At 33.8% G+C, this 19,316-nt stretch overlaps 1 protein-coding gene across 2 annotated transcripts; it reads left to right on the forward strand.

Moving 5' to 3' along the window:
* Positions 1 to 5,124: 5,124 nt before the first annotated feature.
* On the forward strand, positions 5,125 to 16,292 carry LOC106780247 (U6 snRNA phosphodiesterase). Of its 2 annotated transcripts, XM_014668511.2 has the most exons (7): positions 5,125 to 5,273; positions 9,896 to 10,074; positions 10,359 to 10,439; positions 12,585 to 12,834; positions 12,923 to 13,019; positions 15,767 to 15,832; positions 15,933 to 16,292. In XM_014668511.2, exons 2-7 carry the CDS (start codon positions 9,927 to 9,929, stop codon positions 16,128 to 16,130), a joined length of 840 nt encoding a protein of 279 aa, XP_014523997.1. In that variant the 5' UTR covers positions 5,125 to 5,273; positions 9,896 to 9,926; the 3' UTR covers positions 16,131 to 16,292. The 2 variants fall into 2 exon arrangements, with proteins under 2 accessions (XP_014523997.1, XP_022632661.1); XM_022776940.1 differs by lacking the exon at positions 5,125 to 5,273 and having other exon boundaries at positions 9,954 to 10,074; positions 12,572 to 12,834.
* The last annotated feature ends 3,024 nt before the right edge of the window (positions 16,293 to 19,316 follow it).

Below are 19,316 nucleotides of genomic sequence, written 5' to 3' on the forward strand. Positions count from 1 at the left end.
ACCGTGTAGACTGTCTAACCACTAGCAAGTAACTTAATCACTATTTTTGAAAAAGCTTTAAAACATTATTCAAACCCCCGTTTCTACTGTTTTCCTATATTTCAGTTGGTATTAAAGCTAACTTCAGGGGTTAGTTCTTGATAGATTGTGAGGAAAAGATCCTGCTTGCGTGATGGAAAATGAAAGGTACACTATCAACTACCTTCCTTTGTTTAAGGGAGAAAAGTTTGATTATTGGAAACAAACCATGATTGCATTCTTTGAATCCTGCCACATTGATATGCGGGATGTTGTGGAAAATGGAAACTATATACTCTTAAATGAAAAGGATGAGCCATTGGAAAGAAGTAAATGGTCTAATGACCAAAAACATAGGTATCTTCTAAACTCCAAAACTAGAAACTCTCTGATGTGTGTTACGTCTAAAAAAGAGTACAGACAGGTTCACGCCTTCAAAGAAGCAAAATAGATGTGGGATACTTTGGTCATCACCTATGAAGGATCGAGTAGTAAAAACTAATAAGCTTAGCCTGCTGGCCGGATAGTATGAGCTATCTTTGATGTTGGACAATGAAAGCATACAAGCAATGTTCAACAGATTTCAAACGATCTTAAATGAGCTAAGATCGCTAGGTAATATTTATAATAACTTCAATAATATTGATAAAATTCTTCGCAACCTTCACAGGAAATGGAGACCACAAGTTACAACTCTAAGAACCTCAATAAATCTTGATGGGGTGAGCTTAGAGGAACTTATTAGAGCTTCAACAAGATGGTATGCTAAAGAAAGAAAAGAGCATAACTCTCAAAGCTTAGAAGCCTACCAGAAGGACACCAACAAAAGATTTCAAGACTGGGGAACTTACAGAAGAGTATAACAAAGTAGAAGACTTAAATAGAATCCACTCTATGTCTAAAAAGAAAAGAAACACTCCCTTCAAAGGAAGACATACCAGATCAACCTCGAGAAGTGATCCAAAGGACAAAAGAAAAGAAGAATCAATAGTCTACTATGAGTGTAAGAAATCGGGACAATTCTAGTCCGAATGGCCATATCTCAGAAAGTCCAAGAAGAAAGTAATATTCAACAAGAAGGATAAGAAGAAAGTTCTCATGAGCACATAGGAAGATCTAGACACATCATATTCATAAGAAGATCCTAAAGAGGAAGCCAACATTTATTTAATGGAAAACGTTGCTGACTACTCTTATATGACTTTGATGATGAGGTAGATTTCAATGACTTACTCTTAGTAGCTCAAGCATGTCATGAATTGCTTTCAAATTCCTCTAAACTCTCTAAGGCTTTCAAAAATATAAGAAAAGAAAATAGAATGTTTTTTTAAAGAAAATGAATCCTTGAAAAATATATTGATGTCGTCTAAAGATGAGGTCAAACTATTAAAGGACAATAGTAACGACCTAAATAAGAAGCTTTTTGAGTTAAAACGTGAAGTAGAAAACCTCATTCTAAAGAATGAGAGATTTACCAAAAACTCAACAATGTTGAGGACATTAAACACATTGAAGTAATTCTAAAGGAAAATCATACCTTGCATAAGGTGTTAAACAAAACATTTGAAGGAAATGAACGTTTAAAGTTCCTGATCAAGGATAGTAAACATCCTTTTGACAAAACATGATTATGTTTCTCCCATAAAAGAACTTATCGTAAATAAAAAACTATTCTTTTTACTAAAACTAAATATACTGATGACAAATTTCCTTATGAAAGAAGAAGATAAACAAGTGTAACACAAAAAGACCTAATGTTATCTGGGTACCTAAAAGAAAAATAATTTCTCTTGTAAATTTTCTTGATGGTAGAAAAGAAACCCCTATCATGGTACTTGAACAATGGGTGCTCACGTCACATGACGGGAGAAAGGTCTATGTTCCAAAGACTAAGGAACAAGAAGGGAAGAATAGTCACATTCAGTGGAAACCAAAAAGGCCAAATAATAGGAATTGGAAAGATGGGTATAAACCTTTTCCTATCTATTGAAAATGTTTTATTATTTTATGGCCTCCAATATAATTTGCTTAACATAAGTCAATTGTGCGATAACAAATATAATGTTATTTTTGAAAAATGTTAATGTAAAGTATTAGACGATGAAGGTCTAACAATATTTACTATTAATATGCAAGGCAACTTGTATAAAATAAATCTAAACGAACTACAGAATCAAAGTGTTTCATGCCTTGTGTCTATAAAAGATGAAGCAATATCATGACACAATAAATGTGGACATACAAACATGAGATTAATCTTAAAGTTGCAATGCCATGACCTTGTGAGAGGGTTGTCTAAAGTTTCATTCAAGGACGCGGTCTTTTGCAATGCTTGTGTGAAAGGTAAAAGGTCAAAGAGTATTTTAAAATTAAAAATATTATTTCAACTGAAAGACCTCTTGAACTATTGCATATAGATTTGTTTGGTCCTACAAGAACTACGTCTGTCAATGGTATACACTACAAATTAGTAGTCATCGATGACTTTACTATATGGAATTGGGTAAAGTTCTTGACCCATAAGGATGATGCTTTTGAAGAATTTTATAGACTTTGTAAGAAGATAGAAAATGAGAAGGGCTGTAAGATTGTATCAGTCAAAAGTGACCATGGAGGAAAATTTGAAATTAAACAATTTCAAAATTTCTGTGAAAACTATGGCATAAATCCCAATTTTTCAACTCTAAGGACACCACAACAAAATGGAGTCATTGAGAGAAAGAATAGATCTTTGCAAGAAATGGCCAGAACAATGTTAAACAATTTTAACACTTCAAAACACTTATGGGCTGAAGCAGTCAACACAACTTGTTATCTTTAAAAACAAGTTTATTTAAGGTTAATCGTTAGCAAGACTCCATATGAATTATTGAAGAACAAAAAGTCCAACATCTCTTACTTTCATCCTTTTGGTTGTTAATGTTTCATCCTAAATACTAAAGAGCATTTAGGTAAATTGGACTCAAAAAGTGATAAGGGTATCACATTTGGCTACTCAAAAACCTCAAAAGCATATAAAGTGTATAACTCTAGAACTTCTAAGGTAGCAGAAAGCATTCATGTTAAATTTTACGAAAATGAGCTTGACAATAAAATGTCAGAGCTAGATGAAGCATTTGCATATATGCATATAAGCAAAAGAAAAACAAAAGAAGCATATAGAGAAGCATCATTTGATCCTCAAGTCCCACATCACCCAATTCTTCATCATCCTAAAGGTATATAAACTACCTAACTTGTTAAAAGAGCAAAACTAATGCTAAGAAAGAGTTACCTTGTGCTACAAGCTATCTAAAGGAAAAAGACTTATTTATTATTCTTTATTTTAAGTTCAAACTATGTTATGTCCCATATTGCTTGCACTTTCAAGAGGAGAAGAATATATAAGCTTCTTATAACTCAAACTAGATCAAAAGGTACAACAAGGAAATCAACAACTTACACTAAGGAAAAAATACAAGCCTCAATGAAACCTATTCTACTCTCTTTACTCTTTTGTTTTCTTCATGTTTTTTCCCATCTATGATCACATCACAAACCAAGAGATTGTTGAAATTTCTCTGGACGAGATATGTAATGCCTCAAAGCGAGTTAGCATGATTAACTCGACCCTCGGCAAACCCATCCAACTGTATGTGGAACATTGGATTGACCTTGAAGAACTCCATGCTTACGGGGTTGATGTTCTCACCAATGTTCATCTCTGTGACATTCACAAATAATTCGACTAGGATACACCAATTTTGCCAAAGCTGATAAGGCAATTCTAGACAAATGTAGACGTCGGCATAAATGGCCTTGTCTCCAAGCTTATTAGAAAGGAGGTCCGAGTAGATATTGCCTCCATTGTCATTGCTATAAACTATCAATAGTTCGACAACTACTATTATGAGGGTTGGAACTGCATGTATAAGTTTGATGGTATTGGTGAAAGAAGGTTATACGAGATCAACTTCAAGCCTATGTGAAAATTGAGATCACCTACCGGCTGCTCACCCTATACACAAAGATTTTACAACATGTCATCTCCAAGACCATACTTCACAAGATGGAGCTAGGAAGGTTTGTGCTCTATCATCTCTTGACAGGAATTCCCTTTAACCTCCCTCACTTGTTGTTGATCAACCTATTCCCTAGTATGAATAATCTTGACCTTGACGTATATTAGAGCTATTATGGCTGTCTAATATACTGAGTAATTCAACACCAAGGAGTGATGAGGAATAAGATATTATTGATTGGGGCCTTTAGAGGCCAAAGGTTGGCAATGATGTGAAGCTCATTGATAAACTTGAATTGTTTGACATTGAGCGACTAGCAAAGGCTAGGAGGACACAACTCTCTCCTCTTCATATGGAGATTGATCTCAAAGAGACTTAAAGCTTGAAGAGCTTCATTTCTACCATCTCAAAGTTAAAATCTAAGATTAATGCTCAAAAGAAAATGAAAGATGTTAAGGACAAGATTCTTATTGTCAAGACTATTACGAGCATCTTTCTTCTTCCTAGAGATTGATGTAATATTATAGGATTTAACAAACTGAATATTCTTGATTTTAAGATTAATATAATCTTTCAAAACAAAAACTTCTTATAAATAAATGCTTTTTGAAAATGTAAGAAAATTGACTAATAATAAATTTTTTAATGGGTTGAAGAATTTGTCATTTTCTTAGCATTAGAAGTTCATAGTAAAGTAATTTTCCTACTAAGATGTAATTTTATCATAAGGTTTGGTATGATTCTCGTACTTCTACTTTTTATTTTTTTAATAAATTTTCTATGTAATAACAATTATATTTATCATGAACTTATTTGGAATGTTTCCTTGTTATTCGTATGGTACGAAATAAATTTATTTTTTAAGTTTGCAAACAAGTGGTTTTTTAAACCAAAACATTTTTGGTTTACTATTATATTTACTATTTTATTTTGAAACTGAATTTTAGATGATTATTAATAAGAACATTTTTAATTAAATTTCCTAATTTCGTTCGTATCTTAGACATAGTTATTTTTTATTATATTTATTAAATTAACCTAAGTAATATGTTACATTTTAATATTTCCCCATAATTTTGCAGTTAGATCCTTTTAAAGTTAAAAGCATGACATAGTCCCAAGCTCACACAGACGTTGAGAAAGAGAACAACATTGCAATCCTTCTCGGTTTTAGCCTTTCTCCCCTTTCTTCTCCATCGTGAACCTGATGACAGTGGCGGACGTGGCCAGTTCACCATAACGCAAAACTTTGAGGTATCCTTTTTCTCCGTTCACATACTTGTTCATGTTTTAAATTTGGTTGGATATAAATTAAATGCATAGAACATAGCCGTGCTCCAAACTGCAGAAAAACCTTAGGCGTATTCTTCGTAACTGAGAGATAACTATTTTAATGAACAATTAATCTAACTGATTCTTTGTAGCTGAAAATTCATACAGAAAATGAAAAGCGATGTTCACAACAATGCAACTGCCGTTTTTGCTTTAGATTAAACAATTATTAGGAATCAATTTCCCATTTGTTATTGTCATTTCTTCATTTGTTCAATATCTCGTATTTTCCTTTTTATAGTCCAAATTAGCATTGTTATGCTTACTTTTGACTAAAATTTGCTACTCCAATATTATTCTTGTTTCTACTTTAATTTTCCTTCCCTATAGCCAAAAATTTTATGAGCTGCAAGCTCCAATATATTTAAAGCACCGGACAGCTCCTCGACCTAGTCAGTGACCTTGGTAGCTTTTTTTTAACAGTGCTCCATAGTGACATCAGTTAAAACTTGATTTTTGTAATGATAGCTCTCTTCAATTTTGCTTTTTCTTGTGTCTGGAAAATTATTTTCTTTGCCTACTTGTATATTTATAGATGACCGCACACATGTATATGTATTATTTTTGGTGAATTCCGAAATAAGATTACAAACATTTGCTTCAGTTTTCTTTTTTAAATGCATTGACTATTTTAGGTGTCCTTTTGGTTCTGTTTTAGATTAAGACTTTTCTTTTGTTTGATTTCTTGGTAGTTTGAGCTTGTAAGTCACGTGTTTGATAAAATATCTAGCATGATTTTTCTTTTTCTGATGATGAAATTCGTTTTTATTTTGGTTAATCCTGTGATTTCTTGAAACTAATTTTAGGGTATCTAATTTTTCTCAATACGAGGTGATATAAAACAATTTAATTATTGACAGATTTTGAAACTGGATCATGAATACGGGACGATAATAGAGGATATTTCCATCTAATATGTTAAACTATATTCCATGAGTTTTCTTTCTTTGTCTTCTGATGTTGTGATGCTTGCTAATCTTTTGCATCAGAACACTAATATGTTTTCCTCATCTGATTTTCAACTTTTGTATTTTGTTTGTCAAGAAAATGTGACAAATCTGTGAAGGAAATATTTTTTAAATCTAACAGTTTATTTTCCCTTCTGTATCTGCAATCACTTGTGAGCTTAGACGGGCTTTAGCTACTCTGTCCACTTTTTTCTAATATGTAAAAGTTTGTTGAGGATACTAATGTTTAGTTCTTGAGAGGTAGTTGATTCCATCACTTGTGACAATGTAAAATTATGGATTGATGTATTTGATTTTGTTGATAGGGGAATGTTGGGATAAAAATATCTTAATATCTCCATGGTAATTAGAATAAAATATCCTTATAATCTTCACATTCATTCCAATAGAATTTTTTTTATTAATAAAACGTGATGATTGCATATATAGGAGTTGAGAATGCAATTATCATGATTAAAATTCATAATAGATTTTTTTATTCCATCATTATTTAGTTGTTACCGGAGCTCTTAATTTTGGGGCTCTGTTTCTGCTACTTCTACTGTTGCTGTTGCCACCATCCACCGTCCACCTCCTCTGCTGTCGTGTGTGTCCCACACAGGTGATGACAACACTGACAGTTGCATCACCTACAGAAACACCATGTGCTGCCAAGCCCCAGTACTAGAGTCGGTGTGTGTAGCCCATGCACTTTGTTCTAGTGAAACCCTCCCACTGCTGCCACCACAGACAGGACCACAAATATCCCTGAGTCCATCCCAAGGGTGGTAACATTGTGTTTGTCTCCGAATTGAGTAGATCTAAGTTTTTTGCTCTCTTAACAAACAATTCCCTTTTTTATGTTTACATTTTGCACTTTTTTCTTAAATGGCTAAGGTGAAAAAGTTGAAAATAAGACTTATTTTATTATTCTCAATGATAAAAAAATACATTCTTATACCCTCTATTTGTAATGATCTAGTTTTCCTAGAAAGAGAAATTGGGAAACTAGGAAAACTAGGAAAAATAAAATAAAATAAAAGATTATGTATCTATTTCCTCTAATTAGGAAGATTCTAAAGATATTATCTCAAATTTCAACACTCCCCCTCAAGTTGGTAAATAAATATCAATCTTTCCCAACTTGCCTACAAGATCTTGAAATCTACCCGGAGGAAGCCCTTTTGTAAAAATATTTGTTATTTGAAGTTCTGTAGGAACATGAGCTGTAATTACAAAGCCTCTGTCAAGATTATCTTTGATGAAATGTCTGTCAATTTCAATGTGTTTGGTTCTATCATGTTGTACTGGATTATGGGCTATGCTCATAGCAGACTTATTATCACAGTGTAGTTGCACCGGGTGCTCCACTTTGTCTTTAAGATCATCCAAAATGATTTTTATCCGGAGTCCTTCACACATTCCTTGAGCAAGGGCTCGAAATTCAACTTCTGCACTAGAACGGGATACTCTATCTTGCTTTTTGCTTCTCCATGTTACCAGACTATCTCCAAGAAATACACAATACCCAGAAGTAGATTTTCTGTCAGTAATAGAATCTATATAGTCAGCATCAGTTATCTTCATAGTCAATGTGTCTTCCCTTTTGAATAATAGCCACTTTCCTGGACTTGACTTCAAGTATTGGAGAATTTTGTCAACTGTTTGCATGTCTCTCTCTCTTGGATCATGCATAAATTGGCTCACTACACTAACTGCATAAGTAATGTCTGGTTTTGTGTGTGATAGATAAATCAATTTTTCCACCCATCTCTGATATTGGGCCTTCTCTACAGGAGCACTTTCTTCACTTCCAATTCTGTGATTCTGTTCTATAGGAACTGTTGAGGTTCTACATCCCAACTTTCCTGTTTCTGTGAGGAGATCAAGTACATATTTTCTTTGGGAGATGAAAATTCCATTCTTGGAGTAGGCAACCTCTATTCCAAGAAAATATTTGAGTTTTCCTAGATCTTTCATTTCAAATTGAGCTGCCAATTTTTCTTTTAATGCTAATTTTTCTGTTTCATCATCTCCTGCAATAAACATATCATCCACATAGACAAGCAATAGAGTGAGTTTACCTCTAGAAGAATGCTTTATGAATAGAGTATGATCTCCTTGGCTTTGTCTATATCCTAAGGAAACCATTGCTTTTGTAAATCTTCCAAACCATACTCTAGAGGATTGCTTAAGACCATACAATGCTTTCTTCAAGAGGCATACCTTGTTTCTTTCATTTTTCACTTCAAAACCTGGGGAAATCTCCATGTACACTTCCTCATCTAGCAGTAGCTAGAACTCTTTTTTTTTTCAGATGTTTGTTCCCAAAATGCATTGGCGAGAAGCTGTTTTAATTGCCTTATATCTCATTTACAGGTTACTCCTTTGTGTCATGAATGACATTAGTTCTATTGAGTATCAATTTGTCTTGTTACCTTTTTCTCTCTTAGTGATAAATATACTTTAGTACTGTAGCTCCTAATCACGGCTTGCTATTAATGACAATGTGAAAAGAAGGGAAATATACAAAAATGGGGATTGAATTGTGTATTAAATTTTTTCTCTATGTTTAGCTAGAATGTGTGATTTAATAGAGGTTTTAAGACTGAAAATTATCAGGTGTAGTTTTTTGTTGATAGAGTTACATCACAAACCTTGTAAAAAATCACCTTTTTTAACTGTTAAACAATAGGTTTATAATATACAATTCAAAAAGGTTAAAGGATGAGAAAGATGTATTCTTATGTGGAATCAACCCCTTTCTTCTTCAAGATGTCTTCAATGTATAGAGGTCTTGGGAAAAATAGCATTTGCAAATACTTTCTAGCTGTTGCATAGTCTTGAAGAGTTTTTCGTTCTCCAAGCTGTGTCTATCCTTATTAATGAAGAGAGTTGTAGTAAATGCTTTGCGTGCTGCAATAAATGCTCTGCATGCAACATGGTGCCATCCTCCTTTCATCATTTTCCTTTTTTTCATTTCGGGGGCCATAGGTTACTAATTCTCAACTCTTCTAATGGTTCTGTAATCTCCTTTTAGTGTTTGATCAGACTTTGATTTCTCTTATTCTAATGGTTTTATTTTTAATTTTTTGTTTAGAATGCCTCAATGGTTGGATTTATGGATTGCCGTGGCATTTGTACAAAAGATTGTTTGTAACCTGTATATTTTGTATGCACAGCTTTTAGAACCTGATGAGATACGTGTTCTTTTTGCCCATATGGAATGGCTTATGGTGAAACTTGCTTAGCGTTTTGTTCCACTACAAACAGTTTGCCATGCTTAATGGTTTTAGCTCGAGCTTTACCAGTAGAAAGTAATGAAATCCCATGCCAAGTCCTGAATGTGCAATTCTTTAAAAGTATTATTTTATAAGTAATCTCATTTAGCATCCATCTATGTGAGATTTATAAGTGCAAATTAATAAGTACATAAGTTCCAAATTAAATGGGAGAGAAATATTTTTTTGCTTCTTATAATTGAGCTATATAATTGCATAAACACACAGGGATTACTTTCTGCAGATTTTGATCATTCTTTAATTATTATATTTGTTTTATATGAGGTACCATAAATGTTATGAGTTTTATGTGCAGATCTTGTATGTTATAAAGTGTAGACTGACAAATGGAGGCACTGAAATCATGTTATGGGGATGGATCTTCTGATTCGGATTCTGAATCTGTACCGTCAGCTCCAACCTCTGCTCCCTCAGCTGTATTTACACCCCTGCCACCACCTCCCATCTCTCTCCTTGACCCATCAGCATTTCTTGGTATTCTACGTTTTAAGATGATTTTATTTACTTATTAATCGAAGGAAAAAATAAAATGAAGCTTTTATCTTGTTGGATAGGTTTAGGTGATCCATTAGAGAATAATAAGAATCACAAATTTTATTAACCTCAAAATGTTAGTTGATTTTATAAGTTTTTTCTGAATTCATAAACTCTTACTTCTTATGTTGGAAGTGTCATTAATTCATTTCTTATTATGTGCTGGTATGCAATGTTTATTTTGTTAACAACTGTTCATGGCTTTTATGGTAAATGGCCTTTAGATCTGCAGACAGGTCAGACAACAAGAGTTAGGAGCTTCCCTCATGTCGATGGTAACTATGCCTTGCATATTTACATACCAAGTAAGTTTAATTATGATCTTTAGAAGAATTTGTTTGTGTCAACATACCATTATATGTTTTTCATGTGATGGTTTTTCCATTGGAGTGATTTTTATTGAATTTACTCATTCATTTGTCTATGAACATTAGGATGCCTCGCATTTATATTTAAATTGCACTTGGCCCTATTGCTTACTTTCTAGGAGTAACATCTAACTCCAACAATGGAGAGCTTAGGTATTCATTGCCATGAGAAGCATCAAAACCTAAAAAGGTGGGATGCCCACTCCCTTGCTCACCAAGCTAGCTTGAAAATGTTGACTCCTTGGTCAAACAAGCTTTGGACGTCCAGTTTGGTCAACATTGGACCTTGACCCTTGGTTGACTTAAGTGTCAAAAACCCTATTCTACTTGGTGCAAAATACAAGATCCAAAAATAGATCCCAAATTACTAGACCCATGATATAAAGCTCAAAATTATTCTATTCTATGATGGCCCAAGAGAAAAAGAGTTTGACTCCACCTTCCATGGTTGACTCTTCTTGGATTTGCTTTGTCATGCTTCTTGTGATTGGACCTTTGGCTAGGGGTTGACATCAGTAACAATCCACTGTGCTCCAAAAACAGATTCTAAAGTAGATCCCTAAATATAAAAAATGAATTAAGTCAAATGAGAAATTATTTTTTTTACCACAAATGAAATAAGATACATGACAACCAATACTTGGACAGTCAACAAATATCACATTTGAAAGACTCAATGGACTCTTCTGTAAACAAACGAGGGTACAAGGATTTTATAAGGTTCAATGAGGGATGCCAAAGTCTTTTATGATGAAGCCGCATTTTAAAACTTGCTCATGTTTATGTCAATGACAACAAGTGGGCATCAATACTGGTGGTGGCACATGATAGTGTGACAACTCTGCTAATGAGGCAACTGTCTGTTGTAATCACCAGCATGGGACGTACCTTTATGACCCACCTCTAACCTCGATGACAATGGCAAACAACGGTGGTGGTGGTTGTGGCACGAAAATTAGGACTCCCAAGATTAGGAGCTTTGCAACTACTTGATCTATGCAAGGAAATAAAGAATTATTTTATTGACAATAATCACACTAGTTACATTCTCATCATCTCTATTTGTAATAATCAAATTCATTAAAATAAGGAAATACAAATATGTGGAAATGAATAAGAAAATTCTTAAGATATTTTAATATTAGTAATCTGTTATTCACAACATCTCTCAGTTTCACTCATTAATTTAACTTTGCCTTCCTTCTGAATCAAACCCTTGAGATCGTCTGAGATGGCCCAAGTGCATCTATCTTGACCAGTGCGCATGTTTTTAGGGCTTTTTGATGGAATCAAACCGTCTACCTTGCATCAGATCTTAACTTCCTATCTTCATCTATCATTATAAAATCCGTCTCCATGTTTCAAGCTCAGTAGAAGAGCACTGGTCACAGGTTTTCTCTGCCAGTTTAGGCATGATTTACAGAAGTTAGTTACGACAATTATTTTGAACTAATAGGACCTTGTATTAATAGTTTTGTTTAATTGGGAGTTGTGAGTTCAATTGTGGAATAGAAAACTTTTAGTGGAACAAGAGTTCTCTGATTCAGAAACTTCATTTTGTAATACCTATTTTCATTCTGAATTTCTAACGTGGACGTAAATTAAAGTTTGTTAACACTTGAACAATATTTTTGTGTGGTTCTTCCTTGTCCTTCCTTGTTAAACCTTCTAGCTGTTTCTTTTGCAAGTTACTCTATTATTGTTTTCTTCGTTTTGTGGTTGAAGATTTGCAATGAATTTGTTTGAGCTATTTCACTACAGTCTATGTCTGAACTTTCTGCTCTTGAACCCTAGAAGTTTCTGGTGTATAATCAGATCACCTGCAAGATTTAGTTGTAAAAGTGATATTCTTAAAATTGAATGGGACATTATAAGTTCACTTACGATTTGAATTTCAAAGGGTCTTTTCCTTCCTAATCTTTAGATCGTGCTCAAGCACTACATGCAAGGATATTTTGTATTCTCTTGTTCCCTTACCAGTTCGTCAATGATTTATTCACATATCTCTAATAGACTTCATCATGCCAGTAAACTTGTTCAAAAAATTTTCATGGTAATACAAGGTACAGTTTTTCTTTCCAGTTAACATTTCATCTCCATCGAAGAAAGAACTATCTGCTTTCTTGAAAAAAGTTTCGTCTCGGGAACCAAATCTTAATGTTATTGATGTTGATGTCCCATTAAACGTGCTCTGCAAAAATGACGAGAAGCTCGAACAAGTTGCCTTAGGAAGAGAATTTCATATAAGTTTGGGAAGAACTGTTCCAATACGAGTGCACCAGATTGACTCAGTGATCTCAATGCTGAAACAGAAGCTTCAAATTCAGCGCCAGTCAGTTTTATTTCTTCTATTTTTCACTTATGAAAATGGAACATTATTTTTGTTCCACCTATTTTCCTTATTTTTCCTTTTGAAGTAGGTTTTGGATAGACTTTAACAAGTGGGAAGTTTTTGTTAATGATGATCACACTCGCACCTTTCTCTCAGTAGAAGTTGTTCAAGGAGGGTTAATAGAGGTATGATTTCTAGCCTTACTTTTCTTTTTTGCATGCCCCTGTTGCTTGTGTTACTCTTAATCATATTCAAGTTGGAATTATGTATTGCATTTGTCGCTTAAATGTGTGTTGATAGTTGCTTAATACTTGTATCTTGGTTGGTTGCCTATAAAGCTGCTGATTTAAAGCATATTAATGCTCTCTTGGTAACAGAAATCATGTTATTCGTAATATAACTATGGGAAGTTTGGAAAATTGCATTTGAAACCGAATTAAACCATTAGAGTGACATGTGAAACGGAATTAAATAAAGGTGAATTGTACATTTTCATAAGTCTTGTACATTCTTATGGAAAGTCACACAGAATTGGAAAAAAGACTAGAGATGTAATGAGAGGGCATCCGGAAAGTAGAGTTAATATCTGAAAAGACTACTATTTTCTGTTGAAAGTCCCACGTCGATTAAAGGTAAGGTCAATTTATAATATATAAGTGAGGTGCAAACCTCACTTTACAAGCCGGTTTTGTGGGGTTGAGTTAAGCTTAAAGCCCACTTCTTAATATGGTATTAGAGTCATGGTTAGAGCCTATCCTAGCGATATTTCTTGTTTCTTGGGCACCCATTTCTACTATCACACTCTAGATGTCTATACCTCGACGTGAAGGGGGTGTATTGGAAGTCCCACATTGACTAGAGATAAGGTCAATTTATAATATATAAGTGAGGTGCAAACCTCACCTTACAAGGGGAGTCTATCAAGGAGGGGGTTCACCGGGGAGACACAATACCAATGAGATCTGAGCCCAACCCTATAAGGGATTGACTCCACTCTATACCCAAAACCTTAAGGCAATGGGTTAATGGGTCTTTCACCTTTATATAATGCTCTACTTTCTCATTTCTATCCAATGTGGGACTTTGACTTACACTTGGATTCCCAACAATCTCCCCCTCAAAGGTGAGTCCCTTCTACATAGGTACACTCCCCCTTCAGCGGAAGCATTCCCAACCTTTGACTTACACTTGGATTCCCAACAATCTCCCCCTCAAAGGTGAGTCCCTTCTACATAGGTACACTCCCCCTTCAGCGGAAGCATGCTCTGATACCACTGTTGGGTCTATCAAGGAGGGTGTTCACCGGGGAGACACAATACCAATGAGATCTGAGCCCAACCATATAAGGGATTGACACCACTCTGTACCCAAAATCTTAAGGCAATGGATTAATGGGTCTTTCGTTTATATAATGCTCTACTTTCTCATTTCTATCCAATGTGGAACTTTGTTTGTACCTAACAATCCTCCCCTCAAACAAAGGGCTATGGTTCTCTCCACCTCCCCTACAACGGAAGTCTTATCTTATCCTCGAGTACACCATGGTCAACACTGAGCATCTCTTTCACTCTCTTTCTCTCCACCTCTCATGATACGATACCATTTGTAGGGAGGTTCAACATACACACATAGATCTCCACACTGGTAAGATATTGAATGTTTTGGGCTAAAGCCCTCACGGATTTGCTTTTGGTACCACTCCAAAAGGCCTCTTACCAATGGAGGTATCTTATGTGTATATAAACCCATGACCATCTCTTTTTTTATCTGATGTGAGGGGGGTGTGTTGGAAGTCCCACATCGACTAGAGATAAGGCTAATTGATAGTATATAAGTGGGTGCAAACCTCACCTTACAAGCTGGTTTTGTGGGTTTGAGTTAGGTTTAAAGTCCACTTCTAGCATAGTATCTAGAGCTAGGTTCTTTTGAGGAAAAATTTTTTGGTGCCTCTACCACAACATCCGCAGTTGTTGGTGACGGGACCATCTATCGCTGCCTGCGACGCCGTCGTCTACTGTTGTTATCTATCGCTGCCATTATTGAAGTTTTAGTTTTGATTGACGATCACATGATTTTGATCGTCTCGGTTAGGCGACCACCATATCATTAACGACGCCTTCATCGGAGTTCCTACGCGCTCTCAACGCCTTTTGAAGTTATGGATTTTCTCCCTTCTTCCGTCGTACATGGTGGCATGTCCAGTAGTAATTCAAAGCGTCGAGGTGGCGTTCATCGTGTGTTGTTGCACGTCCCGTCTCCTCTTTGGCAGCTATTCAGAGCATCGAGGTTGTTGTTTTTCTTTTTCTTATGCTTTGATTGGAGAATCTTAGATTTTTTTAATATTTCTCTCTCCTATTCATCCATGGCTTCTTCTGCCGCTGTCTCTTTTGACCACTCTTTTTTCATCATTGCCTTTGACCCGTCCATATATGTTTTTTTTCCTTGGAAAAGATGGATTTTGTTAGTTTATTTATAGCTGTGGTGGCTCTCCAACAATTATCTCTTTATCCACTGGTGGCATTTCTCAAGGACGATTTGCAAGAAGAGATTTACATGGAGCAACCTCCCAGATTTGTTGCTCAGGGGAGTCTTTTGGTATTTCATCCTCTATGTCATCTTGTAAATCATTAGCAATTTGGTGTCACTCGATACGATTTGTATGCACTAGCTTGAGGGGAATGTTAGATATATTATCTTTATTTTATATTTATCTTTTATCTTTAATTAGTTTGTTATTATTTCTTATTTGTATTTTGAACTTAACCCATTATAAATAGAGGATCCTATGTGTATATGCACAAAAAAGATTAATCTCATATATATTTTTCACTATATTTAACATTTTGTCTGATTAATCTTTAGGCCAATTCATTCCCTCCATCTAGCTTATCAATGAATGTGAAATGTGCTTTTTCCTTCCAATTAATTGCAGATTACAAAGCAAATCGAAGCAGTGAATACAGTTTACAGACTTCATAATCTTGCCGAGTTTTACAAGGTCAGTAGTTTTATTGAGTAATGCTGCCCCCACAACCACTATAACTACTGTCTTATCCCTGTTTCTCTTCTAGTATTTGAACTTGAACTACTCGTTACAGGATCCTCATCCGCACATATCCTTAGCATGGGCACTGGGTGACATTTCCCATTCACTGAAGAAAGTTGTCGACGAGGAAATGAAGTGCGCTGTAGGAAAATCTTTCAAGAAGAGTATTTTTAGCTGTAAATTCAAAGGTATTGAATGTAAGATTGGCAAGAAAGCATATACAATATGCAAAATTCCTGATGGACATTAATTATACGTGCACTCTAAAGAAAGAGCATGCGATTTCCTGATCATAAATAGTTTAAGAGGGAGAAGTGAATGTGACTTCGTTGTTTTATTCCTTACGAGTTGTAGATCAAACCCAATGCTTGTAGAGATTACTTAATGAAATAGAAAGTTTTTTTAACGATTCTTTTTTGAGAACACATGATTGGTTTGTTTTAAATATTTTTTTAAATATAAATTCAAACTAACTAATAAAATGAATAAAATAATAACACGTATCCTGTTGTTAAAAAATTATTAAAAAAAATTGTCAAAATATCTCCAAAATGAAATATTATCATTACTAATATAAACACAGGCGTGATGATTGTTGACATTTCTTCTATTCCTTTGTTGTATTTTTTTACTAAATAAAATTTAAGAAAATAATAAAAATATTGTTTGAAAAGGAAAAAAGACCATGAAAAAAAAAAGACTAACTGTTTAGGTTTTTTCATCCAACACACCCTTAATTTCTAGTTGCACCCCTATAATTTTGAAAATATTTTATTTTTTGTAAAGGTGATCTCTGGATTTTCTTTTCTAGAAACCTTTTGAAACATAAAATGTGTTTTTGAAGGAGTGTTTTAGAACACAATTTTCAAAAACAAGTTTCTCAGAACATGTGATATTTTCTGGAACAAGTTTCCTTAAAGTAAGCATTTCAGAGTGTTTTAGAATGAGCTTTTCAGAACGAGCTTTATTTTGGACGATGATGACAGCAGAGATAGCAATGACAACGGTGGGGATGAGATGCAGTGAAGCAGAGTGAAACAATTAATATTATTAGGTTTAATTGTTTCTTTTTCCCCAGTTTGGTTGAAGTGTGTCAAATTCGTCCCTCTTTTAGAAAAATGTTAATTTCGTCTCTATATAGAAAAAATTTATGTCAATCAAGTAATCTCCCTTAAATACAAACTAATGGTGTTAAAACTTAAAGTGAGTTTTGAATAATAACCACTTCATGGGTCCGATTCCTGATATTGTAGTGGATAAAGTGAGTTTTGAAATCATTGAATTTTAGCGGAGATGACTTGATTGACACAAAAAAAAATTTTTATATGAAAACGAAATTGACATTTTTCTAAAAAAGACGAATTTGACACACTTCAACTAAAGTGGGACAAAAGAAACAATTAAACCATATTATTATTATCACTATTATTAGAAGAAGAAAAGTCAAGTAAAGGAACAACAAGGGACAAACACAATTTTATAAAGGGAAGATAGCAAGAAGAGATAATGGAGGCCGACAAGGCCGACAAGGCCGACAGGGGTTATTCTAAAAAAGTTCAAGATATTGTTAATGATTGGGCAACTCACTTCTGGATGAGATGCACAGGCCTAGATATTTGTATCTTCTAAACATTATTTTATTTCGTCTATTAAATAACCTTGCCTAAGGTTAAAATCGTTTATAAGTTGTAAATTTTCATGTTTTTTATCAAAACCACTTCAACATGATGCAGGTGTATTCGTAACGAAGAGTCATAAGACGCAAAAAGATAGAAAATTTCCTTCCTTGGTCATTACTCTTACATAGGATTCGGATTGAACATTTTTACAAAAGTTGGTGGCTGCAACCAAAAGAGGAAGAAAAGAAATCTATAGTGGAATAAAGCCATTCAACAGCTGATTTTTCTATATTTAGATTTCTTTGGATGATGTCGAAAAATTCATCTTCATGTAACGCCATTCTTTCCAATTCAATATGAGGAGACATTAGGGAATGAGAAAGGGTTTGCCAATTGGCTCGTTACATCAATGTCAATTAAGATGTTATAGCTTTTATATTTTTTTGTCATATTACAATTTTTTTTTTATCTTAACGATAGTATAACTATAAAAGTGTTAGATGAAACAATTATTTGTTAAAACTTTTTTTCTTACCAAGTGAACTACACGACACTTTGTTAAACATACCAACTCTTGAAGAAAAGTATACTCAAGTCTTAATACTACTTTATTCTAAAATCCTATATTTTTTTCGGATTTTACAAAAAAAGTCTTTATTGAGATGCACAGCGTCTTGTCCTTAGAGAACACATGTCCCCACTGTACAACATAAAATAGAATGATACGATCTCTTGTCTCAAAATACAACAACTCGTTATATCAATCGTGTAGCGAAGCATCTCTAAACCTTATGAAGAGTGGTAGGACTTAGTTATGAAATAGAGGGCTTTGGCCTTCCCACATTTTTTATAAAAAAAAAATAAAAATAGTATTATATAAGTAAAAGAATTTATTTTAGTTTTTATCAAATTTTATGCCTTTGGTCTCTTCAAATTTGTATATATTTATAGAAGAAAATTTTGGCACCTAAAATGTAAGATTCGTTAATGTATTTTGTATAAATATAAAATGTAATGAATATGCATAGTAGATGCTACATATAAGGTATAGTAGACGACTACTAGTGAAAATGTTAGTATTAGACGGAGTAGACAATGTAAGCATTAGATGACTAGAGAAGTAAACGATATGAGCATTATTGTTGAAATATGAGTACTAGATGACTTTTTATGAATGGAGTGAATAATGTGAGCATTAAATGACTGGAGAAGTAGACAATATGAGCATTAGATGACCTTAATAATAGAAAGACTATACGACATAAGCGTTAGATAATACTAATAACTAAAGAAAGTAAATGATACAATTTTGTTGGGTTATAAATATACTGTTAAGACAAGATTGTCTAAAGAAATGAGAACATCTAGCATTTCCCGTTTTGAAGTTTAACAAACAAGATTGAACCGAAATAAGAGTTAACAAATAAATTGTTTATTAAAATAACATTATGTAAAAATCCCGTTTTTCAATATATATCGTCTAAGAAACAATATTTTACAAAAAATATCTAATAAAAGGGAACATTTATATGTACGCTTAACAAAACACTGAAGCTTAAAATTTTATACCTAAAGAATGTTGAACATATAAGCGTTTAAAAAAAATCGTTTAGGAAAAACTCGATAAACGGTATAACTTACAAACAGTTTTATAAACTAAGCATCTAACATTTTATATCGTCTAAAGATCATATATTAAACGCTTTGATTCCTAAACTATGCTTTTATCAATTAGCTAACATGTGCCAAAATGTTTTAAACACACAATATGCCTAAACGATTACCAACATTTAAAACTGTTGGGAAAATCTCCCTAT

The sequence above is a fragment of the Vigna radiata genome, unplaced genomic scaffold (genome assembly GCF_000741045.1).
Source record: "Vigna radiata var. radiata cultivar VC1973A unplaced genomic scaffold, Vradiata_ver6 scaffold_171, whole genome shotgun sequence".
Taxonomy (NCBI): domain Eukaryota; kingdom Viridiplantae; phylum Streptophyta; class Magnoliopsida; order Fabales; family Fabaceae; genus Vigna; species Vigna radiata.

Excerpts from the sequence above, each read along its gene's own strand:
- LOC106780247 (XM_014668511.2), top strand. The coding sequence starts at position 9,927 with ATGGAGGCACTGAAATCATGTTATGGGGATGGATCTTCTGATTCGGAT. Across the intron at positions 10,075-10,358 it reads TGACCCATCAGCATTTCTTG|ATCTGCAGACAGGTCAGACA; the intron begins GTATTCTACGTT and ends AATGGCCTTTAG. Across the intron at positions 10,440-12,584 it reads CTTGCATATTTACATACCAA|TTAACATTTCATCTCCATCG; the intron begins GTAAGTTTAATT and ends TTTTCTTTCCAG.